This window comes from Rhineura floridana, chromosome 1 (assembly GCF_030035675.1).
Source record: "Rhineura floridana isolate rRhiFlo1 chromosome 1, rRhiFlo1.hap2, whole genome shotgun sequence".
NCBI lineage: Eukaryota > Metazoa > Chordata > Lepidosauria > Squamata > Rhineuridae > Rhineura > Rhineura floridana.
In genome coordinates this window covers 310851068-310869480 of record NC_084480.1, presented here as the reverse complement: position 1 = coordinate 310869480, position 18413 = coordinate 310851068, and the positions used below count along the sequence as shown (strand labels likewise).

The window sequence follows — 18413 nt, the reverse complement described above, 5'->3', positions numbered from 1 at the left end:
CTGTTTTTGGGGTGTATTTTCCTACCCCAAAGAGATTTCCAACATTTTTGTTCATGGTGTCAGAAGACATGTGTTTGACAATAGCCAAACACCTAGAGCCAGAAAATACTCATTTGGAAGAGGTAGAATGTTGCTGTGCATTTTTGACTGCAGTTCTCCTTGTTGACCTGTCCCTGACCATTTTTCTATTGGCTGGGGTAATAAATACATCCCAATGCATTTCTGGGATATTTTATGCCCCAAGTATTTTTGTTCTTTTGGTTTCCAAAAATGTTGTATGAGTAACAATTTGTCACAATGTCCTAGAAAGACCATCCTGCATGTCTTCTTATATGTAAATTGCACGATGAAAACTGCGCTGGGAGTAAGTTTTTGACCCACAAAATTGGATGAATTAACAGTGTTGTAATTTGCTTGGAGACCTTTGGGTAACAAGCGACAAATAAATCAAGTCAATCAATTAATCATATTTCATACCTTTTTGTGGATTCTTTGAAAGAATGCATGAAAACTCTGCATTTAAATTGTACGCATTTTTGTTTGCACTTTTTACATAAAATATATATTTTGAAATGTAATGTCCACTGATCAATGATTTAAATGCATTCATTCATAAAATACTCAATTTGTGCAAATAAAATGCCTATTTATCTTTGTACTTTATCTACACCAAAACTGCACCACCAAATCTGTAGAAATGGGCAAGTTGGCTGCAAACAAACTTGCATTTTTAATATATGTAATATATATATTATATATATATGACTGATGAGGTACGCCTGGCGCCAACATTGTTATCTTTTCAGCGCCAGGTAAAACCCTTTTTATGCTCCCAGGCATTTTAAGCACTTTAATATTTACTTTTACACCTACATTTAACACTACAATCTTAATATTTTAGCAATTTTAACTTTTTAACATCTTTACATCTAAATACTTTTAAACTGATTTAATATGTTTTTATATTTAATTTTTTTTAGGATTGTGTTGTAGTTGTTTATCTGTTTAATTTATGTTTAGCTATTTTGATACATTGTTTTAAGTCGTGATATATGTTTTAATTGTATACTGGATGTTTTTATGTTGTAAACCGCCCAGCGAGCTTCGGCTATTGGGCGGTATAGAAATATAATTAATTATATATATATATATATAAATTATATATATATAAATTATATATATATATATATAAATTATATATATATAAATTGATGTAACCTGAATACGGCCCCAGTACAAATGTCATCTGGTCACTCACAGTTTAACTGAACTTGAAACAGGGGTTGGCAATAAACTGGGTTCACTGTTTCATTTGCAAGGAAAAGAACCAACAATTAGAAGTCAGAACATTGTTCCATTTAGCTCAATATTGTCTACACTGACTGGCAGCAACTCTTCAGAATTTCAAGCAGTAGCCTTTTCCAGCCATACCTGGAGATGCTGCGGATTGAACCTGAGTCATTTTTTTCATGCAAAGGGTGTGCTCTACGATTTAGCTATAACCCCTGGGGTAGTTCATATAAGTCATAATGTAAGACCATTCACATTTCAGAAGGCCAAAGGATCACTGCCAGACTGCTCCAGGCCATAATGCCTCATTTTATATTATATTCCAATTGAGAGCAGGTCCTCTGTATCTGTGAGACCTTTAGTCCTATGCAATGCCAACTTTCCTGGAAATTGTAGGGATGGTGGGAATGAGGAAGCTGTGACTCTCCAGACATTGTTGGACTACAACTCCCATCATCTCTAATGACTGGCCATGCTGGCTGGGGCTGGCAGGTTGAAGTCCAACAACATCTAAGAACATAAGAACATAAGAAGAGCCTACTGGATCAGGCCAGTGGCCCATCTAGTCCAGCATCCTGTTCTCACAGTGGCCAACCAGGTCCCTGGGGGAAGCCCGCAAGCAGGACCCGAGTGCAAGAACACTCTCCCCTCCTGAGGCTTCCGGCAACTGGTTTTCAGAAGCATGCTGCCTCTGACTAGGGTGGCAGAGCACAGCCATCACAGCTAGTAGCCATTGATAGCCCTGTCCTCCATGAATTTGTCTAAACTTCTTTTAAAGCCATCCAAGCTGGTGGCCATTACTGCATCTTGTGGGAGCAAATTCCATAGTTTAACTATGCGCTGAGTAAAGAAGTACTTCCTTTTGTCTGTCCTGAATCTTCCAACATTCAGCTTCTTTGAATGTCCACGAGTTCTAGTATTATGAGAGAGGGAGAAGAACTTTTCTCTATCCACTTTCTCAATGCCATGCATAATTTTATACACTTCTATCATGTCTCCTCTGACCCGCCTTTTCTCTAAACTAAAAAGCCCCAAACGCTGCAACCTTTCCTCGTAAGGGAGTCGCTCCATCCCCTTGATCATTCTGGTTGCCCTCTTCTGAACCTTTTCCAACTCTAGAATATCCTTTTTGAGATGAGGCGACCAGAACTGTACACAGTATTCCAAATGCGGCCGCACCATAGATTTATACAACGGCATTATGATATTGGCTGTTTTATTTTCAATACCTTTCCTAATTATCGCTAGCATGGAATTTGCCTTTTTCACAGCTGCTGCACACTGGGTCGACATTTTCATCGTGCTGTCCACTACAACCCCGAGGTCTCTCTCCTGGTCGGTCACCGCCAGTTCAGACCCCATAAGCGTATATGTGAAATTAAGATTTTTGGCTCCAATATGCATAATTTTACACTTGTTTATATTGAATTGCATTTGCCATTTTTCCGCCCATTCACTCACTTTGGAGAGGTCTTTTGGAGCTCTTCGCAATCCCTTTTTGTTTTAACAACCCTGAACAATTTAGTGCCGTCAGCAAACTTGGCCACTTCACTGCTCACTCCTAATTCTAGGTCATTAATGAACAAGTTGAAAAGTACAGGTCCCAATACCGATCCTTGAGGGACTCCACTTTCTACAGCCCTCCATTGGGAGAACTGTCCATTTATTCCTACTCTCTGCTTTCTGCTTCTTAACCAATTCCTTATCCACAAGAGGACCTCTCCTCTTATTCCATGACTGCTAAGCTTCCTCAGAAGCCTTTGGTGAGGTACCTTGTCAAATGCTTTTTGAAAGTCTAAGTACACTATGTCCACTGGATCACCTCTATCTATATGCTTGTTGACACTCTCAAAGAATTCTAATAGGTTACTGAGACAGGACTTTCCCTTGCAGAAGCCATGCTGGCTCCGCTTCAGCAAGGCTTGTTCTTCTATGTGCTTAGTTACTCTAGCTTTAATAATACTTTCTACCAGTTTTCCAGGGACAGAAGTTAAGCTAACTGGCCTGTAATTTCCGGGATCCCCTCTGGATCCCTTTTTGAATATTGGTGTTACATTTGCCACTTTCCAGTCCTCAGGCACGGAGGAGGACCCAAGGGACAAGTTACATATTTTAGTTAGCAGATCAGCAATTTCACATCTGAGTTCTTTGAGAACTCTCGGGTGGATGCCATCCGGGCCCGGTGATTTGTCAGTTTTTATATTGTCCATTAAGCTTAGAACTTCCTCTCTCGTTACCACTATTTGTCTCAGTTCCTCAGAATCCCTTCCTGCAAATGTTAGTTCAGGTTCAGGGATCTGCCCTATATCTTCCACTGTGAAGACAGATGCAAAGAATTCATTTAGCTTCTCTGCAATCTCCTGATCGTTCTTTAGTACACCTTTGACTCCCTTATCATCCAAGGGTCCAATTGTCTCCCTAGATGGTCTCCTGCTTTGAATGTATTTATAGAATTTTTTGTTGTTGGTTTTTATGTTCTTAGCAATGTGCTCCTCAAATTCTTTTTTAGCATCCCTTATTGTCTTCTTGCATTTCTTTTGCCAGAGTTTGTGTTCTTTTTTATTTTCTTCATTCGGACAAGACTTCCATTTTCTGAAGGAAGACTTTTTGCCTCTAAGAGCTTCCTTGACTTTGCTCGTTAACCATGCTGGCATCTTCTTGGCCCTGGCGGTACCTTTTCTGATCTGCGGTATGCACTCCAGTTGAGCTTCTAATATAGTGTTTTTAAACAACTTCCAAGCATCTTCGAGTGATGTGACCCTCTGGACTTTGTTTTTCAGCTTTCTTTTTACCAATCCCCTCATTTTTGTGAAGTTTCCTCTTTTGAAGTCAAATGTGACCGTGTTGGATTTTCTTGGCAATTGGCCAGTTACATGTATGTTTAATTTAATAGCACTGTGGTCACTGCTCCCAATCGGTTCAACAACACTTACATCTCGCACCAGGTCCCGGTCCCCACTGAGGACTAAGTCCAGGGTTGCCGTCCCTCTGGTCGGTTCCATGACCAACTGGTCTAGGGAATAGTCATTTAGAATATCTAGAAACTTTGCTTCTTTGTCATGACTGGAACACATATGCAGCCAGTCTATGTCCGGGTAGTTGAAGTCACCCATTACTACCACATTTCCTAGTTTGGATGCTTCCTCAATTTCATATCTCATCTCAAGGTCTCCCTGAGCATTTTGATCAGGGGGACGATAGATCGTTCCCAGTATTATGTCCCTCCTGGGGCACGGTATCACCACCCACAATGATTCTGTGGAGGAGTCTGCCTCTTTTGGGGTTTCGAGCTTGCTGGATTCAATGCCTTCTTTCACGTATAGAGCGACTCCGCCACCAATACGTCCTTCCCTGTCCTTCCGATATAGTTTATATCCGGGGATAACCGTATCCCACTGGTTTTCTCCATTCCACCAGGTCTCGGTTATGCTCACTATATCAATGCTCTCCTCTAAGACCAAGCACTCCAGTTCTCCCATCTTGGTTCGGAGGCTCCTAGCATTAGCGTACAGGCACTTGTAAGCAGTGTCTCTCTTCAAGTGTCTTTGGCACTTGTGGTTAGGCCTGTGGTAATTGTGCTCATCTGAATTTATATCCTGTGCCCCTGCTCTCACAATGCCTACTTCTAGACCTACCCCTTTTAAAATTTCATCATTTCTTTGGTTTTTATCCCAGGGGGGAGGTTTATTCCGAACCGGACCTTTCTCAGCTCCTGTCGGGTTTCCCCCCTCAGTCAGTTTAAAAGCTGCTCTGCCACCTTTTTAATTTTAAGTGCCAGCAGTCTGGTTCCATTCTGGTTCAAGTGGAGCCCGTCCCTTTTGTACAGGCCCGGCTTGTCCCAAAATGTTCCCCAGTGCCTAGCAAAACATCTAGAAGTGCTAGGGTGACAGAAAGTTGTGGCCCTTTGAGAAGCATCTAGTGAACACAATAGACCTTGAGTGCACAGAAGTAGGCATGGAAGGATCTGACAATTTCTCTTTTCCCCAATCTTAAATTCCGTTCTCCACATTTCTGCAGCAGTTTGCATAAAAAAAAAAAAAAATCCTCATGAACTTTTTTGAGCATTTGAATGAAATTCTAATACATTTTTGTAAGCAGTTTTAACTAACGTACACATTTTTGCAAACAATTTCTCTTAATAAAATGCATTTTGTATGTTATTTCCACTAACAATTTCATTTTTATGCACGCTTTCTCCTAATATATACATATCTGTAAACGCTGCTTGGTTGGAGAACTACATTACAACATTTCAGGTAACTGAGAATTTCAAGGGATGTCAGTGTTTCAGTTCTCATATTTTTTTGGAAAGTGTAAATCAGTTAGATCCGGATTTAAACGCTGAAAAATGGAAATGGACTGCCTTCAAGTTGGTTCCAACTTATGGCGACCCTACGAATAGGGTTTTCATGGTAAGCAGCATTCAGATGTGGTTTACCATTGCCTTCCTCTGAGGCTGAGAGGTAGTGACTGGCCCAAGGTCACCCAGTGAGCTTCATGGCTGTGTGGGGATTCGAACCCGGGTCTCCCAGGTCGTAGTCCAACACTCTGACCACTACACCAAGCCCTAGACAGAAGCTGGCTATTTCCTTAGATGCACAAAGTGAGTTTTGGCATCACTGCCTTTGAATGTTGATTGTATAAAACCAGTCCTCCTTTTACCCAGCTCAACCTCCAAACATTTTTTCATATGTCTTCTTACCGCATTGATGCCAGTGAGCTGCTGACCTCCCAGCAAGATGACCACAGTGATGACTTGCCATCGCAGGCTTCGCTTCCGCAGCAGCCTAGGCAGATTCATGTGCTTCTCTGCCTTTGTAGCAAGATATTCCTGATGGAGCTCTTCAATCTCATCGTCCACATCGTCTCTCTCTCTCAACCTCTGCAAGACTAGGTGGGAGAAAGCAGAAAGGGTTTGACTTCTGCAATAAATGAAGGGATCTGATAAAAAAAAAAGGGAAGCTGAAAGGGGGAAGTCAAGAGAATCAGTCCAGAATGCTCAGAGGTTTTTAAAAGCCATAAGTACAGAAGCTCTGCTACAATGTGTACTTCAGATAAGTAAAGAGATATCATTGATGCCAAGAGGATGCCAGAGTGGTTAGCAACAGGGGTGTAGTTGTCCAGAGTCTTAGGGGGTCTTAGACCTCTTACGCTTTTGGGGGCAGAATCCCAGCAGGGTCCCTGTGTCTTCAGCATCCTATGACACAATCAGCATGAAAGAGGGAGTGTGTTAGCCACTGAGAAGAGTCTTCTAACAAGCTTCCTTGTCCTTTCCTGCTGATTGGAGCTAATCAGAGTGAAAGGAGGTGAGTCAGCCATTGAGAAGACTCTTCTCAGCAGCTAACACTCTCCCCTTTCATTGGCTCCTAGGGACATCTGTTTTTGTGGGAGAAGGCGTTAACAAGATTCTCATCCTCAACCCAGAAGCAAAAAGAAGTATGAGCTGTGACAAACGCTATTCCAAACCCCTCTCAGCTTGGTCACAAGTCTTAACAGCCTTGCAGACAAAGGGCAGGGAAAAGGGTGATGCAAGTCAAATCCTTTCACACTGGCTTTCCATAGTTAGGATGGAAAGTGGTTTACAACAAGTTTTTTTTAAAAAAAAGTACAGTAAAAACCATTAAAAATACTGTAAACACTGAGGTCAACTATTGCAAAAAGACATTTTCTTAATTGCCTGCATAAGGCTGGCAGAGCAGGAAGGTTTTCAGTGGGTATTTTAAAATTAAAGGTGCCTGCTGAAACTCTGTTAGCAGAGCATTCTGGAGAACTGGGCCAGTGACACTGAAGACTTGATTTCACGTCGATGTTAAATGAGCCTCACCAGCTCCGGGGGGGTGGGTGGCAGGACCAAAGTCGCTCCTGTAGTTGATCTCAGTGATTGAGCTGGGATGTAAGGGTTCAGGCAGCCCCTAAGGTACCCTGAATGGGCCTACATCGTAAGGTGATTCTATGGCCCTGAAGCCATCACCACGAAGCCCAACTTCCTTCAGCTAGAGTTCTAAATCCCCAGTTTGTTGGAATGTAAAACAGAGCCTGACATGAAGAGCCTTTCTGGATCAGGCCAAAGGCCTTTCTAGTCCAACATACTATCCTTGCAGGGGCCAAGCAGACACCTGAGGGAAGCAGTTTGCACATCTCCTTGAAAATTCAGACTAAAACCCAGAGCAAATTCACTGCCCCACTGATATTGGAGCCACCAGTCTCCACTCAATGGAGGACTCCTGCTATATTTCTTGTTGGTTAAAAAAACTTATGAAGTCATATGACACACTAACATATTTATCCATCTTTGACTGCCCTTGGAGTATCTGAAGCTTTTGGGTGAGCTTTTCCATTAATGCAAGATATCAAAATTGTGATCAGCATTCTAAAGTTGCTCCCTTCAGGTCTCTCCAGTGCTTCACCATTGGTTAGTCAAGCTGCCATTAAAATATGTCCCACCAAAGCCTTGCTCAGTATCTCTGTATTTTCATCCAAGTAGAGGTGCAAAACATTTCTAAGCTTAAGAAAGATGCCAGGATGGGAAGGGAAGAGGGTGGGTGGGGAGGAAACTCTGTTTTCACTGACAGCTCAAACTTGCAAGAAATCACAGAGTCCTTTAACAGTTCACTCCCCCACTCCCAAAACCAAGTTAAAGGTGCCTAGCACAAAAACTCCTAGACCTATTTGTCTGAGATTCAGCAGGCTTTATCCACTCTGCAGGGGCTGCCAAGCTTCCACATTTCATCCCCAAATTTCATCCCCAAATTTCATTTCCCCAAATTTCATACAGCCATCTTCAAATTGCCAAGTAGTGAATGGTGGGAGGGAAGTTGATGTAGACCCAGATGGACCTGATTTAAATTGGGCAAACTACAAAGCAGCTTGGAAAAAGGCAGGCTCTTTTCCAAAGTGCCAAATCTTGTGAGCAGGACAGCACACTACTAATACATTGCAGTCATATGAAATGTACATTGATGATCCTATATTTATGACCACAGTGATTAAAAGCAATGCTCCAGTAATGAGAGAATGCTGAGATCCTATGGGATAGGCTAATGGTGGGTCAAGCATCTTCAGCCTGTTTGGTTATCCCATGGTATCCACACTCAGAGTATCGCAAAGTTATGTACCACTCTTAAGGGGAGTATGAGTTCCCAAGGAATGATCACAGGAGATATGTATAATGCCCACACCTAGAGATCTCAGAACAGCTCAGAGTACCTTGTCTTGCACTCTCTTCATCCCTCCTCTGAATGAATAGATATCTAGGACTTTCAGGAAAGAAGGGTAGTAGAAAGACCTGACACAATGGCATGATACCAGCAACGCACATCAGAATAGACCAACCTGTGCAAGAAGATATGGAGATGATATTGTGAAAAAACTGGGATGATGAATCCGAGATCTGATATAAGCCAAAGGATGCCCTTTTCTAGATTACCTTTTTTGTTCCCAAGGACTTCCCGAAGAGCGAGGACCTGAGCCAACATGACGCCGATGGTAAAGAAAAGGCTGCCTATCATGACTATGCATCCCCGCAGGCTTGCAGGGGATAGCTCACCAATGTATATGGGAACAGCACTGAAGATTATTCCTGGTTAGATAAAAAAATCAAGGGGTAATTCATGATATGCATGTGACATGAAGATGTACATAAATATCTGAACTTCTCTATGGATGCTGGATCCCACCATTCATGGTCCTGGTCGCTGCTCATTCACAGGACCAGCACTCTGCAGGATGGAGTTCTCCCATTTACCAGATAATAAGTGGGAGGATTCCATTCCTGCATGGTCCTGTTGGGTGCTGTGAAGTGCACGTATTCCAAAAAGACATGGACAGGGTTAAAAAGCACACTCTGGGGCTCAAGGACAGAGAGCAGACCGAAGGCTGCAGGTGGCTGGGCAGGAAAGCTGCCAAGGCTATAAAACTACCATGGAAACAGCTCAGGGTGTGGGGGGGTGCATTTGATGTATGTGAAGGAGAGAGAAGCTCGTGTATCTGTGTATCTGCAAATGACTATTGAATCAGTAAAAGATTCATCTTCACCATTTCTAGTGTACTGTCTCTATTCATTCCTGTCATACGCAGTGGCATTGCCCTGACAGGCAAGCCGCAATTCCAACAAAGGGTTATGGGCCCAGAACAGGAAAGGAATAGAGCATAAGCAGAGTGCAGTGAAGAAAGAAAGGCAGCAGAGCTGAGCCGACTAACGACGGCAGCACGGACGGTGACAGGAGCCAGTGGAAGCCTGTGCAGGACGTAAAAGAGGCCTGGAGCAGATACGGTAAAGCTGTAAAAAGAGGATTCGTTTCTCCAAAGTGACGCAAGGAAACTGTGCCTGTGAAGAATGGCAGTTTCACTTTCGCAAGGGATGCCATTGGAGCGTCTGAACGAAACTAATTACTTGAATTGGAGAATGAGGATGCACGCGTTTCTAAGAAAGGAAGACTTATGGACTGTTGTAACAGACGATCCCCCGTCTGATCCCCCACCAGCACCGTGGATAAGGCTGGATGAGCGTGCGAGATCGTATATTATCCTGGCAGTAAGTGACTCTCAATTGCTATACATGCAAGATAAATAAACAGCTAAATTAACCTGGCAAGCTCTGTATGAGGCCCACGTTCGTAAAACAGCGAGCAATAAAATAAGTTTAACAAGAAGATTGTACCAGCTCAAGTACACGGACAGCATCACAATGTCTGAACATTTGTTTAAAATTTCAAAGCTGTTTGCTGAGTTGCAGGAAAGGAATGTAACGTATCCGGACACACAGAAAATTTATATAATCCTGGCAACATTAAATTCATCATGGGACAATCTTATTAGTTCACTCGAAGCGCTCCCTGAAGAAGATTTATCGCTCCCTGACGTGACAGGCAAGTTGATACAGCAGTGGGAGAGACGTCAGGAGGCTACTGAACAGGAGAAGGAAAGAAAGTCGGAAGGAAAAAGTGAAAAGACTGAGATTAATGGCAGGTCGTTTGGCAGGTCGTTTGGAACAAAGGCATGCTATCGTTGTGGGTCATTAACTCATCTTCAAAGAGACTGTGAGTTGCGGCAGAGAAGGCAGAGAGAAAGGCCGTCGCAAGTGCAGCTAGTGAAAGCTGAAGCTGAAAACAGAGACAGAGAATATAAAATTAAAGGAACCTGGATTATTGATTCAGGGGCTACACACACCCTAATCAATGACAAATCTATGTTCAGGACTATGGTTCCAGCGACTTCACACGTGGTGCTGGCTGATGGGACACAAAAACAGGTACAAGCTACGGGTACTGTGACTTTAAGTGCTTTAAATACGATAATTACTGACGTTTTGTACGTGCCAGACATTCAATGTCACATATTGTCTGTACCTAAATTATGTGTGATGGGATTTACAGTTACATTTAGAAACAGAACTTGTGAGGTGAAAGCAGGAGAAAAAGTATGCGTGAGAGGGTTTCTCAGGGATTCCATGTATTATGTGAAACTGAACCCTAATGACAAAGAAAACGTAATGATGTTTTCTAACCAAAGGCCACATGATAACTGCATACACTCCTGGCATAAAAGATTAGGGCACGCAAATCATGAAATGATTAAGAAAATGCCCGCTTTGAGCAGTGATGTTACATTAAAACCATGTGATGCTTATATCAATTGTGAAATATGTAAGCAGACAAAAGCAACCACAGCTCCCAAACACAAGGAAGCTGAAAGTCACACGAATAAGCCATACCAAACAATACATGTAGACGTGGCAGGACCTTTTCAGGGGTCACAAGGTGGAGCCCGCTATTTCTTGGTGATAGTAGATGATTTCTCAAGATATAGTACAGTATATCTGTTACGTTCCAAGAATGAAGCGGAAGGGAAACTAAAGATGTTCATACAAAAGGTGAAAGTACAGCATGGCATGTGCATACATCAAATGAGATCAGACCGGGGGGGGGAGTTTACCAGTCAGTCCTTGGCACAGTATCTGGAAAAGAAAGGCATTAAACATGCGCTCACTGCTCCATTTAGCCCACATCAGAACGGTCTGGCGGAGAGAAAAAACAGATCCTTGCAAGATGCCACGAGAGCCATGATTAGAGATGCTAATCTGAGTAATGCATACTGGGGTGAATGTATTTTATATGCGACACATATTCAGAACAGGTTGTTCCACAGTGCCATAAACATGACACCCTATGAAAAACTATATGGACAGAAACCTACGCTCCAGCACATCCTAAAGTTTGGCGCAAAATGCTGGGTTCATGTCCCCAAGGGAAAGCGTAGGGGGAAACTAGCACCCAGGGCTCAGAAAGGAATCATTTTAGGTTTTCAAAATGTTTTTTACCGCGTATGGCTACCACAGGAGAAAAGAGTGATATTCAGCCGGAGTGTGAAAGCTCAGGAGGAGGACTGGGATAAATCAGTGTCAGTGGAATTAACGCACACACACAATGGCTCTGAACAAAGGGAGCAAACAGTAAAACAAGAGGAACAAGAGGAACATGCTCTTGTTGAAACAGAAACACATAGCAGTCCCAAACCAGAAGTTGTTTTAAGGAGATCTGAGAGATCTAATCTGGGGAAACTGCCTGATAGGTTCCAGATTAGCATCATACAAAAACATGATGAAATGCATGGATATACAGGGTATACAAAAGTGCCAGAACGAAAAACAAATGAAGAAACTTTGTATCTAACATGTTTCAAACCAGAGATAGATGCTGACTAATGTGTTGTCTGATAAAAGGTGTGAAATGTAATAATAAAATGTAACAAGAAACAGAAAAAGGTAAACTGTAAAACTGTACTTAACTGAAATGTAAATGAGAGAAACAAAATCTGTAAAAATGTATAAAGAGCCATGTCTGTTTGGAAGGTGGGGGCTTGTTGGGTGCTGTGAAGTGCACATATTCCAAAAAGACATGGACAGGGTTAAAAAGCACACTCTGGGGCTCAAGGACAGAGAGCAGACCGAAGGCTGCAGGTGGCTGGGCAGGAAAGCTGCCAAGGCTATAAAACTACCATGGAAACAGCTCAGGGTGTGGGGGGTGCATTTGATGTATGTGAAGGAGAAGCTAGTGTATCCGTGTATCTGCAAACGACTATTGAATCAGTAAAAGATTCATCTTCACCATTTCTAGTGTACTGTCTCTATTCATTCCTGTCATACGCAGTGGCGTTGCCCTGACAGGCAAGCCGCAATTCCAACAGGTCCTGGTTGCACCCACCTGCTCTCAGTTGAGGGGGGGTGATGGAGATGCAGAATCTCCTCCTTCCTTCCCCTGCCCCCTCCGAACTGTATTTTAAAACATATTTTAAGCTAACATAGCCCCACTTCCTGAATTGCTTCAGCGACGGATCAAGAATGAGGTGGGTGATTCCCAGGTCAGGACAGGGCAGATCGCCCCGTTCAGGACCATAGGGCGGATTGGGTGGGGGCTGTGCACAGCTCTCTCTCTCATATATATATATATATATATATATATATATATATATATATATATATATATAAACGTAATTGTGATTAACCAACCAGAGGTTTTTATTATATTAACAAAACGTTTCAGCTTCCACCTTCATCAGCTGCCAACATATAAATGCTGTTACCAAGGTGGTAGTTATAGAGCTTTGAGGATGGAATGCTCAGAGGGGCTTCCTTTGCAGAAGCTAAGTAGTGGTGGTACTGTCCTCCAGGTTCAGGCCATCTGGGGCCAATGTGTCCAGAGAGTAAATCCAAAAGTCCTCCCTTTTGGTCAATGCTGCTGGATCTGCTGGCATCTCTATCGCTGTAATGGAAAAGTCCAACAGGCTGTGACCCTCGATGTTAAAATGCTTTGCAACTGGTTGCTCCACTTTTTTTTGTCAAGATTGCCGGCTTGTGGTTCCTGAAGCGCGTGCGTAGGTCAGTTGTGGTCTTTCCTACATATTGGATATGTCACCCTGGTCTTTTGCATTCGGTGGCATAAATTATATTGCAGGACCTGCAGGTGATGTTCTGTTTGATGTAATATGTCCTGCCTGTCCTAGTGCTTGTAAAAGTGGCTGTCTCCCTGAGGTACGCACAGGTGATACAGCGTTTGGAGTGACAAGGATGAGACCCTGGATTGGTGATAGGTGGCTTAAGCACAGCTTTCACCAACAGTCTGCGCAAATTAGGAGGTTGGCGAAATGCTATAACAGGAGGCCTGCTGATGGCTCTGGTAAGATGTTCACAGTTTGCCAGCAATGGGTAGCTCTCCTTGATTGCTCGGTGATAGTTAGGAGATGCTGGATGGAAATCTACCACAAATGGAATCCATTGCTCTCTGCTCTTTGACACCTCAGTATGATGGAGGAGGTCTTCTCTGGACAGAATGGAAGCTCGGTGGATGTTGCAATTCATAATATGTGGAGCATATCCTCTTTGAAGAAGGTGTTCTTTAAGTTCACTGATCCTTCACTGATACCCAACTACAATTGTAAGAGGTTTAATTTTGAGCCACAACTCTGGAACCTGGCTATCGTATTGAGAAGTGAGGTGTGCACAAAACTGGACACATTGCCTTATTGCTGAAGCCACTGTTCAGTTTACGAAAATGGCTTGTCTTTTGGGAAGTGTGATCTGCAATTGTGATTTTTTAATTAATAAATAAATCTGTGCTCACAGCTTTCCTCTCTGTATGGATATATTTATTTCTCTGGATTGAAGCTACCCCCTCCCATTTTCTGAGTCAGAAATTTTCAGCTCAAACGACATGAATTCCATGGTAATTTCAGATTCTCTACAAAACTAAAGCACTGAATCCAGACTGCAGACTAACCTGAGCATATTCCAGTCCACAAGCGTGCAAACATGTTGAATTCGTATGCAAGTATCACATTTGTGCAACCCATGAGGATGGCAGAGACGATGGAGAACATATTAGCAAGCATCAAAGTACATTTCCTGAAAATAAAGTGAAAGGGGACGGGAGATTTGGATGAATATGAACATATGTTACCACCAAAAGAGCAGGGGAGGTAGAGGAGCTATGGAATTGCAGTGAGGCCCATCTTATTTACAGACAATTTATTCTGGGTAGAGAAGTAATTGGATCCATATTGGTAGGATTATCTAGCATTGGGGAATGTGTCCCTACTTCCTTTAAACAAAGTTTCATAAGCTAGGAGAAGGCCAGGGGGTCTGACTAGATCTTACAGTGGAAATGTAGCTGCTAGGTCTCTCTCTAAAATACACTCCTCCCAATAATATAAAACATAAAAGTGATATGATATCACTCTATTTGCCTTTCCCAAAAATATCTTCCAATTGGTTGAATGCCATTGGTAGGGTAAAAGAAGGGTGAAGTCATTGTGTCATTAACTGCCACTAGGGGGCAATGTAGGACAGCAGCAGCTATGTTTCACACCTCCCCTGAAGCTCCCAGCTAAGTCTCTCTCCAAGGTGCTGATCCTGCTTTACCTCCCCCTTCCTGTCTGCCTTGGAGCAATGGGACTACTGACTACTAGCCATGATAGCTATGGTCTAGAATACCTCCACTATCGGAGGCAGTATGCTTCTGAATACCAGTTGCTGGGAACTCACAAGTGAGGAGAGTGCTGTTGCACTCTGGGCCTGCATTTAACATTTATTTCTATTTATTTTGTAGATTTATAATCCGCTTCACAACCAAATATTATTATTCTTTATTGTTTATTAGATTTATTAGCTGCTTTTCTTCATAAAAATGAACCCAAAGTGACATACAATACAAAGATTAAAACCAATATAAAACTAACACAAATAAAAAGTAAAAAAGAAAAGCCCGTACATGGATAAGATGGTGGAACAACCCACCCTTTAAAAGAGGCTAAAAAGTAAAAAACCCTCTAAACATTTAAGAGCTGAATGCATGGGAAAAGAGGAATGTGTCTGCCTGGCACCTAAAGGTAAAGAATGATGGTACCAGGTGTTCCTGTCTGGGGAGAGTGTTCAATAAGGGGGGGCACTGCTGAGAAGGCCTGTTCTTACATCGTTGTCCTTTGCACCTCCCTTGGAAAAGGCACAGAGAGAAGGGCTTAAGATGCTGAACTTAAGTGGTGTACAAAATAAAACAACCACCCACGAAAAAAACATGACTCAATAAATTAAAAACAATAAAATCATTTCAGAAATTATGTAGTTTGTTTTCTATGACATGACCGGGTCATGCTTCAAAGAATTCCTTCTTAATATCTTTAGCAGTCATCTTGTGGGCTTCCCATTAGCATCTGTGGGCTACGATCCTGGACTGGATGGGCTTTTGGACTGATTTATCAGGGCTCTGCTCATGTCCTTCTTATGACCTCCCCCCTCTCAGGCCATTAGCTATTTGCATGGTGGGCATCCCTGATGGATCCAGACATGTAGGTCAACAGCAGCTCCATTTCCCCCCCACTACCCACCAGCCTAGGACATGTAGTTCACCAGTCACAATTTTATCTCTATACCTGCCATATCTATCCAACAAGCAGCCATTCAGAAGTGCCCCAAATATGCCTCCCAGTGGAAATAAAGCAATGGAGGTAGCCAACAAGAATAACTGAGAGTTTGGATTCACCTTCACTGGAAACACCGATACGTTATAAAAGTCTTTTATGAGCTAGGAGAGAAACACAGAATGGTTGACATGAGGACCACTCCACGCATTGCATGGTAGAAAGAAAGTAAGACAAAACAGGGCATGTGACCAAGGGAAAATTCGGTAGGGAGTTACAGCCAATGCTGGCTGTCAAGAGTGAGCAAAAAGGGCCTGAAACTAAAAAAAAAAAAAAAAAAAGGCAGAGCAATGTTCTCCAAACTGCTGCCCTCTGGATGTTTCAGATTGCAACTCCGTTCAGGCAAATCCAGCACAGCTGCTTGCAGACTTCAGTTGCGTTCCTTGCAAAGAGTGGCAAGGAGGGGGGGAATGAAGGGAAATTTGATGGTGGATAGCAGGAGGAGAGAGACTGCAGGGATAGGAGTGTCCCCCAAGTTTGGCTCAGGATCCACCCTTCATGCATTTGCGACCCCTGCTAGTTTACCCCTGAGGAAATGCAGCCCTCAACAGAAAGCAAAATAATGAGCAAGAACCAGAAAACTGGAATGTTGTTGGTAAATAGGGACAGAGGACATTTATGTAATAACCAAGAGGAAGCCCCCCTGGTTGCTTGAAGTCCTCAGACTAATTTCATTAAGAGGGGGTAAATGAGAGGAAAGGGGTGGCAAAATGAAAGAGACAGAGAAGGGGGGAGAGGGGGCAGGGAGAGAGGTGCCATGCTCACCTTTGTCTCAAGTCCTACCTATCACCTGCCTGGCCCCTCCAACAGATTACCCTGAGGGAACAGAACCCTCGACAGAAAAAGGTTCTCTACCCCTATCACAACCTCTGCTTTAAGAAGTCATCTTACCACAGAAGGGGAGTAGATTAGCCAAATGTTGTAACCATACTGCACAGATAGGAGGGAGGCACCAACTGATATCCAAAGAAGCGTCTTTGACAGCTCCTACAGGAAAGAGAAGCAGATATTGTGACAAGGGCGTACAGGGCAAAATACTTATATTTTTAATATTTTTAATTAAGTGTATCTACAGCTTAAAAGGTCTGAAACAGAAAGATAGAATGAAGCCAGAGGTGCATTCAGTCCAAAAGGGAGGCAAGTTCAAAAGACATTCAGATATGACTTGATAAATGCAACTTTGGTGGAAGTGAATTGAATACTCCAATATCATCATAATCATTTACATTTACAAAATACAAAACACAAGATTATAGATACATCAAAACAATAGACAAGCAAGCAACAATTACGAGCAATACAATTACGAGCAATCAGCACCTAACACTTTCCAAAGACACCACAAACTCAGCAACGTAACTCCAATTTTAAACCAGCATAAAACAAGGATGGGGAAATTAATTCAGTGCAAGAAATTAAGAAAACCGTACATGTGTGCCTGTGGTAAAATTAAAATGCCAGAGAGATTAAAGTGATATTGACCTGGTGCCTAAAAGGCCATAGAGATTGTGCTACTGGGAGCATCCCTCTGGGGAGGCCGTTTCAAAAACGGGCCACCATCACCACATAGGCCCTCTCCTCATTTCACAAGATGAAGGAGCCTGGATAAGGGCCTCCGCCAATGATAGCAAGGACCAGGCATTTGCAAGTGGGAGAGGCCAATCCTGAGAACCACCACTGACATGTGGGAAGGAAAACAGCAATCATCAGGAATCGAAGTGTCCAGTGGAAGAATTGTGTGGAAGTCTTGCCCTGCCTTCCTGGCCTGCATGTTTTCACCAGCATTGCTCCTGGATCTCATCTGGGGAGGAGTGACCCAGGGGAGGGAATGCTCTTTATCAAGGGCAAGCAGACAGCTCTGTGAGGGGAATAGGGATCTCCTAACAACTCTCGGCACCTTTCACAAACTATTCTTCTCAAGATTCTTTGAGGGAAGCCATGAGTGTTTGAAGTGGAATGATAGTGGAATGAATGTATGGTGTGAATGTGGCCAGAGCAATACTTAGAGGAGACCCATTGAAATGAGTCCAATGGGATGATTAATTATGGATCCCACACAATATATTAGGCACTAAACTGTACTATTAGCTTACATGCAATGCAGCATCTGAAATCTGGGAAATGATCACAATTCAATTAGATTCCCAATGTGTTATAAGCCCAGTACATTTGATACGGCCTCTAACCTTACCCTTTTCTTGGTTGGTGCATTGACTACCGCATCTTTTTCGTCCATAGTTTCTTGCCGAGAAGTGAGAAAAAAGGCTCACCTTTAGGGAAATAATAGAGCAGTTGACAAAAGTTATTGGCTCTTTCAACTTATTTAAGAAGATATGAAGGCCCTTCCAGGATCAGACCAGCATTGTGATCCCAGCAGCAGCCAATCAGATGTCTGCAAGAAACTCACAAGCAAGACATGGAGTCAATGAATTGCCCCAATTTTTCGTCTCCCAGCATTTAGTGTTTGGAAGTCTACAGACTCTGAATTTGAAAGGCCTTCCACTTAGAACTTTTAGCGGCTAACAGCTACTGATAGATCCACTCTCCTCCATTAATTTTGTAAATCTCTTTTAAAAAGCCCTCTCAGCTAACAGTCATCACAAGTGGTGTACTGCAATGGTGGACACAGAGGAATGCAGTTGTGGGACTTTTTT

At 42.8% G+C, this 18413-nt stretch overlaps 1 protein-coding gene across 1 annotated transcript in view; it reads right to left on the bottom strand.

The window, feature by feature from the left end:
• The window catches only part of LOC133377579 (solute carrier family 2, facilitated glucose transporter member 5-like), a 44906-nt gene extending 26911 nt beyond the window's left edge, over positions 1–17995 (bottom strand). The window contains exons 1-7 of the mRNA XM_061611902.1: positions 17951–17995; positions 16651–16746; positions 15712–15863; positions 14064–14188; positions 8717–8869; positions 8497–8622; positions 5993–6180 (exon numbers count right to left, since the gene is read on the bottom strand). Coding sequence (XP_061467886.1) covers positions 5993–6180; positions 8497–8622; positions 8717–8869; positions 14064–14188; positions 15712–15863; positions 16651–16746; positions 17951–17995 — 885 coding nt within the window. The remainder of the gene's footprint in view (positions 1–5992; positions 6181–8496; positions 8623–8716; positions 8870–14063; positions 14189–15711; positions 15864–16650; positions 16747–17950) is intronic.
• Between the last annotated feature and the right edge of the window lie 418 nt (positions 17996–18413).